This window comes from Pinus tabuliformis, chromosome 7 (assembly GCF_031772625.1).
Source record: "Pinus tabuliformis cultivar Carrire ecotype Pingquan chromosome 7, CPIR1, whole genome shotgun sequence".
Taxonomy (NCBI): domain Eukaryota; kingdom Viridiplantae; phylum Streptophyta; class Pinopsida; order Pinales; family Pinaceae; genus Pinus; species Pinus tabuliformis.
The window spans coordinates 161106607-161114188 of NC_142293.1; the positions used below are offsets into that span (position 1 = coordinate 161106607).

The following is a 7582-nucleotide window of genomic DNA, read 5'->3' on the forward strand; positions in this document are numbered from 1 at the left end:
ACAAATGATGAGGGTTGAGCCCCGCTAGGAGGATCATAGCATTAATATTGTACTAAGAAGCAGTGTGGCGACCAGTGTTGATAAGGGTAAGCAGCCTGAAGACAATGGATGGGTCTGCCAAGTTCTGGAGAAAGAAGTCAGCTTTGACCTTAATCGTGCTAAGGAAACATTCATGGAAGCCAAGAAGAGCTTCGCTGAGGCCTCCACCTCAGGAAGCTAGGACAAGACGCAAGAAACTAGTGTGACACAAGAGGTTGATCCTTCCATACTCACTACCTTTTTGGAGACCTGCATAAAGTTATTGTGCGACAGGAAGGCTATGGAAGGATTGCAGGACCTAATAGACAAGTGTGCCAATAAGGAAAAGACTCATTGAGAGAAGCACACAATTAAAAAAATCAGTAAGCATAAGGCGCGAACAGGGTGAGAGATGCGATTAACAGCACAAATAGGTGATTATGAAATGGACCAGATCATTTTGGATTTGGGGCCCGATGCGAATGTTCTACCAAAACATACATGGAAAAGAATGGGGAGACCCACATTGTAGTGGTCTCGGATTCAGCTCTGGATGGAGAATCAACAAAAAATTATCCCCATGGGACGCTTATATGGAGTAACAGTTGATATTGATGGTGAGAGTGCAGTAGCCGACTTTGAAGTTATACAAATTGTCGATGACAGCAATCCCTACCTCGCACTTCAGGGAATCGACTAGGCTATTGATATGAATGGAGTCATTAATCTGAAGAAGAGGACAATGTCATTTGAAAGAAAGTCATTTAGGTTATAGTGCCACTGGATCCTGCAGAAGGGGTGCACTATACTGAACCAGTCCACGATTATGTGGAAAGTGACAATGAGTTGGATCAAATCTACAAGATAACAGCGCGAGATCAGGATTGGATTAATCCAACAGTAGATGGATGGATTACATGGGACCGAGAGAGTTCCTTCACTTCTGATTCAAATGAGGAATTAGAACGTTGGACAAACCACTTATATGAAGTTTCTACATTAAGATGCAATATGATGACGAAGTCATTGCGTTGTGTTTCATCGGAGGTAAGAAAGTTACCTTATTATGATGGTTTGATTGATGTAGATATGTTTTTAGATGAATTTGAGCGTGAAGTCCCTAAGGACCACCACTTTCAAGCATTGGAGTTGGCGTTCCGTGCTATGCCCACACGATGGTGGGGTACGCATAAGGATAGTTTTTTTGGATGGTGAGATAATAGGAGAAAGATGAAGCTACGATTTGGGCATGCTAATACCAGAATGGCTGAGAAGTATGATGGAAGGGATGATCCGCGCGATCCCCTGGAAAAGTGGACTCAGGCATGGGGGACAAAACCATGGCCAGAATGGGTACATATATTTTGTCATACCTTGGATGCAAACCCCATGAACTGGTACCTTCAAACAGAGCTTCACCACAGCACTGCGGAATGGGATGTATTGAAGGAAGGTTTCGTATTGACTTTCAACTTCGAATATGGCTTTGCAAGCATCGATGAAGCACTTCAAGAAATTAAAGCGGTTATCTTCAGGACACCAAAGGAACCAATGGAATGGACCCAACCGGACTGGAGCACCCAGCTGCGCCACACCTTGGAATGCTATAATGTGACCGTTGAAGAGGAGGAAGAAGGCCCGCAGAATTTCAATATTCCGGAGGCAGAAGGGCATTGCAAAGTCAAAGGCCCGCAAGTAGAGAACCTAGACATCTTCGTACCTTTTAAAACAAGGCAAGAAAACATTGGTACTGAAGAAGAACTGAAGTTCATGAAGAGCGGAGATTATTGGGACGACGCTACAGTAGACAAAGTTGTTGAATTACTTCGTGAATACCGGGATCTCTTCTACACTAAGTTTTCGGATTTAAAGGGCATACTTGGTGATTTGGGCGTTATAAAGATCACATTGAAGCCGGACGCGAAGCTTGTTAAACAGAGGCCTTATCGCCTTAACCCTAAGTATAAGGAAAAATTTCGTCAAGAACTGTATAAAATGTTGGAGGCGGGCATTATAGAACCTGTTGAAGAATCTGATTGGGTGAGCCCGATGGTGGTCCAAGAGAAGAAACAAAAGGGCGAAATAATAATTTACGTAGATCTGCGGAAGCTCAATGATGCCTATGTTCACAATCCATTTTTGATGTCATTTACAAATGAAGTGTTAGAAAATTTCATAAGGCAGGAGGCCTATTCCTTTACTGACGAATTTTCCAACTATCATCAAATCAAGATTGCCCCATAGGATAGAAACAAAACCACCTTCGTGACAGAATGGGGTTGCTTTCAGTACATTGTTATGTCTTTTGGATTGAAGAACGCACCTGCAATATTTTCCTGTGTAGTCATAGCAGCATTCAAAGAATTCATTCATAAGTTCCTAAACTTTGATGACTGGACGGTGTTTGGCTTGATGAAGCGCCATGTGGCAATTCTGCGCCTTATGTTGGATACATGTCGACGATACCAGATAGCGCTGAATTTGAAAAAATGTATATTATGTGTTTCTTTTGGGATCTTTTTGGGTCATGTTGTGTGCAAGCAAGGATTGATGGTAAACCCTGCAAATATTGCAGTGATTGTGAACTTGGAGGCCCCTAGGAACGTCAAGAAGCGGCGCGTGACGCTGGGACACACGGGATACTATAGAAAATTCATCAAAGATTATGCTCAAATTACCGCTCCCATGGAAAATTTGCTAAAGAATAATGTGACATTATGTTGGGATGAAGAATGTCAACGCAGCTTAGATGTGTTGAAAGAAAAGATGGTAACTACACCAATCTTGGTATTTCCCAATTGGAAAAAGGAGTTTCATGTACATGTGGATGCTTCTTGCATTGCATTGGATGCAGTACTCACACAGGGATGCAAAGGAGAACTAGACCATCCCATAGCCTTCGCAAGTAGGAAGTTATCCAAGGCTAAGAAAATTTATTCAACAACAGAGCGCAAAGGGTTGTCCATGGTCTACGTGCTACAAAAATTTAGGCACTATTTGTTAGGGGGACATTTCAAGATGTATATAGATCATTCTGCCTTAAAATACCTGGTCAACAAACCTGTGTTGGGCGAGGAGATTTGTAGAGGGTTGTTATTATTTTAGGAGTATGACTTTGAAGTCATTGTGAAGTCAGGGAGGTTGAATGTTGGACCTGACCATCTGTCGCGCATTGAAACGGGTGAAGAACCCTGTAATTTGGAGGAAGGGTTGCTTGATGCGTAGCTCTTTGCGGTATGTGTAGAAGATAACCATTTTTCTACTATTATTCACTTCTTAACTATAGGGATGGCGCCTGAAGGATATACAAATCAGCAGAAGAAAGAATTAGTAGTGCGCGCAACCGATTTTTCGGTCATTGTGGGACATCTGTACAAAATGGGTGCAGATGAAATATTGCGGAGATATGTGTCAGACTTTGAGCGTGATAGTATTCTCGCCGAAGCTCATGGGGGAGCTGTGGGAGGCCATTATGCAGGAAAAGCAACCACGCAGAAAATTTTTCGAACAGGACTATGGTGGCCAACATTGCATAAGGACTCCAAAGCGTATTGTAAGGCGTGTGATGCATGTCAAAAGACTGGCAGACCGTCGCGAAGGGATGAGCTACCGCTACATCCTCAGGTATCTTTACAGGCATTTGAGAAGTGGGGGATTAACTTTATTGGACCAATTCAGCCCCCTGGCAAGAAAACGGGCGCACGCTACATTATCATTGTGACAGAATATTGAACCAGATGGGTGGAAACACAGCCAGTAAAGGATTGTACAGGTGCTATGGCAACAAAATTCTTGTTTGAACATGTCTTAACAAGGTTCAGGAGCCCAAAATTTTTGATTGATAGGGGTACGCACTTTCTGAATGAAACAATTAGCGTGCTGATAGATGAATTCCAGGTCTACCATCAGAAGAGTACACCATATCACCCGCAAGAAAATGGTACAGTCGAAGCCTTTAACAAAATTTTGGAGAATGCACTGACAAATATATGTAATGCACAGTGGAATGGTTGGAATGTGCGCATACCTACAGTGTTATGGGCCTATAGGAAAACCTGTAAGAAGTTGACAGGGAAAACGTCGTTCAGATTAGTCTATGGGGTCGAAGCAGTAATGCCTATGGAATATATTGTACCTAGTTTGAGCATAGCAGCTTTGATGGATATGGCAGATCGCGAGACCTTGGAAGAATGACTCGCGCAACTCATGGAACTAGAGGAGGATCAATTTTCAGCAAGATTCCACCAACAAGTACAGAAGGACCGCAAAAAAGCATGGCATGATCACCATATTAAGCTTCGCACATTCAAGGTAAATGATCTTGTGTTGTTATATGATAGTAAGTTTGTTAAATTTCCGGGTAAATTCTACATGCATTGGTTAGGACCATATATATCAAGGAAATTACAGATGGTAATACATTTCAGCGCGCAAAGCTGAATGGGGAGCCCTTCCTAGGAAAAGTGAATGGGAGCAGGTTGAAGTTGTATATGAGGGATCATGCGCAATGACTATATGGCAGCATAACAGTCTGAGTGCTCCACGCAGTTGCAAGGGAGCACGGGACTATAAACTACATTGTCCGATGTGGAGGACAAGGTAGCGAGCAAGTTGCGCGAAAATTGATGAGCGTGCACCAGTTGAAGTTGCGCTTAGGACATTGCACCATGGAGGAGGGTGTCACGCAACCCAACAAGAAAATGACCGTTGGAGTTACTATTCATGATTTGACGGCCAGAAAGCGGTTAAGAGGAGCAGGGTGGCGACAATTAAGGCATAAATCCTTGAAGATCTACCACCAAAGCAACATTTATTATCCGAATGTGGGGCGAGTGGTCGGATTTGAATTTAAATCCCCCTAAAAATTGTGCATACCAGTCCAACAAAAAACACTTTGCATTTTAAGAATTGCTGGAGCATTTCACTGTTTGACGCATATGAGTAGAGTGTTCAGGGAAGAATTTGTGACGCGCCCCTCATTTGTGAACTGTTCTGCAGCAGCCTGAGAGCTATTCATTGAAAGAATCACTGAAACTAACCCCATTGAACCCCTCAGTTCAGAAGCAACTGTGTCTGATGCACCAAGTCCCGAAGTATCTAGTATGGAGGCTACGTCTGTTGTGCCCACGACGCCGAGGTCACCTAGGCTGAAACAACTTGTGCCAAAATAAAATCCGACCGTCATGAAAGAAAAGCAATCGATCGCAAAAGAAAAACAAAATAAATTGGTGTCAAAGCGAATGTCATCGAGGAAGCATACAGAGGCACAGCCGAAGCAGAAAAAGGACAAGCAACCAAAAAAGGTAGTGGATTTAGAGGAAGAGGAATACCAAGGCATCGAAGAAGTCGATGCCGAGGGGGTCGAACCTATCTCTATGCTGCCTAAGTACATCCCTCCGTGGAGGGACAAATATAAAGTGACCAAGGATCCTGATTCGAGAAAATTCGGGGTATCCACTCCCCTGCTGCCAGAGCAAGTCACATTTGAAGGACCTAAGCTTGTGCGTATCCTACTATTGAAATTGGAGCACTGGGATATCACTGATCAGGACAAATTTCCGCATATGGCAACCCATAAGTATATGACGAAGATATACTATGACGACACATGATTTAAACAATTAGAACCCATGAAGTGGGTCTGTGGTGTTGAACAGTCGAGGACGTTGAATATGCTATTAGTGCTTCACTATCATCGCTCCCCTATCAATATGGTTTGTGTGCGCCAGCTCCTCGCGCTGGTGCACGATGGGATTCTATGGCTAGGGTAGCCTATTCCAATAACAGATATGTTGATCCACAGGGTAATGAAGTTGCCCCACAAAGGAGCGGACCCTGCCAAGGAATTTGCAGGAAAAACAGGGGAAAAGGAGCTAGCTGATAAAATGAAAAAGGAGTATGGTCTCATGAAGAAGTCACGAGGATACTCAATTATGTCAATACAAGACCAAGAAGTCCAGTTCACTGCCTAGATCCTCGCAGGAAAGATCATGTGAAAGTGTTGCGCATACAAAGTTTCGACGTAGGTTGTATCACTTGTTGCACAGTGCGCGAAGGGCGTGCATATAATTGGTCGAGGTATCTCTGCCAGGACTTCCTCGCGAACTGCCGAGAAGCCCAAGAAGAAAGCAAGTCATTTCATTACGCTTGGCTTCTACTGTCGATTGTATTAGTTGCATGGAGGTTACCGGAGGATAGCCAATTTCCTCCGCACAAGGAAGAATTTCCTGAGGCCGCTAGGTTCGCCTCTCTCTGTGCCACAAAAGATGTGGCACGCATCAAGGAAAAAAAGATTTTATGGGTCCTAATGGAGATGGACGTTTAGATGGTAATAAATCAACGGCCAAGGTTGTACCCAACCTTGTTTGGGCAACTAACAGCCTATGCAGAGTTTAACGCTGATTTTCACAACGTCTCAATCTGTGTGCAGAAGGACCCATAAGGAACGTGGCATGTACTTCCCTATTTAGTGTCCGAGACAGATGTGCAGGGAGTTGTAGGGTATTGGCTGCCAGAGTGGCGCAAACCTACAATGCTGGAGGTCGAAACTAGCAAAGGCGCAAAAAGCTTTGCTGCGGAGAAGCGGAAGGAAGCCGTTGAAAAGGTTGCTTGCATATTGGTCGAGCAAAAGAAGAAGGAGGTTGCTAAGGCAATTGCAAAGAAGGCATGAATAAAGGAACAATGCACTCAAGAGCAAGTAGCGAAAGAACATAAGGATGCTGAGGAGAGTGTGAAGTCTGCTACGCACTGCACTGATGAACAATAACTTTCAGAGCAGGAAGGAGGGGGCGGCGAAGAGCAGAGCACTCCGTTCATTCAGAAGAAACACTGACAGAAACAGAGGGGTGGCAAAGGAAAGAAACATAAGTCTGACAAGCAGACGCATCTGGATCTCATGGTGCTGAGAAAAGGTGATCTTGATGAGATCAGTGACAAGATACGGGACACAACGACAGAGGTGCTACAGCAATACATGCAGAGGCTAGGAAGCATCCAGAAGGATCTGCGCGAGCTATAGATCCAGGCAAATAGGATTCAGGCGGATATCGAGAAGGCGAGTGGCACGCAAGCAATCATGACACAGGGAAGTAGTGCAATCACAGAGATTGAATGGACTCTGGATCTCCAAGTCTTTCCTTTACCAAAGGGGTCAATCCGTGTGGAATTGGACGATGATCGTGCGGTGCTCAACATAGTGAAATATATGGGACAGAAATTTTCCGCGCTGTCTCTCTAGTCTTTTCATGCGCTGCATCAGGGTGTCTCAGATGAGCTAAAGATTAGAGAACAGTGTGCGCTCACTTTCGTCGGTGAGTTTAAAGTCAACAACGAGCAGTGATTCACGAAAAAACTCAGGCACTGAAGGAACAGGAAGAGTTGCGGACACAGCGCCAGAACTTGGTCACAGCAATTGAGCAGGCCTGCAAGTCCATACCTGAGCTGAATATACCCAACGATGCAGAGGCTTCAACTAAAGTGAGGAAACTCGCTGCTGCAGTGCGCGCGTCAAAGGAAAAGGTTGATAAGGTGACTTTAGATCTTCCGATCTAAGGTTACTTGTTGA

The 7582-nt window shown here is 44.2% G+C and overlaps 1 protein-coding gene across 1 annotated transcript; it reads left to right on the plus strand.

Annotated features, from left to right (window-relative positions):
- The first annotated feature begins 3306 nt into the window (after positions 1 to 3306).
- LOC149246345 (uncharacterized) lies at positions 3307 to 3750 on the plus strand. The gene has a single exon (XM_089440709.1). The coding sequence runs from the start codon at positions 3307 to 3309 to the stop codon at positions 3748 to 3750; it is 444 nt and encodes a 147-aa protein (XP_089296835.1).
- Positions 3751 to 7582: the final 3832 nt, after the last annotated feature.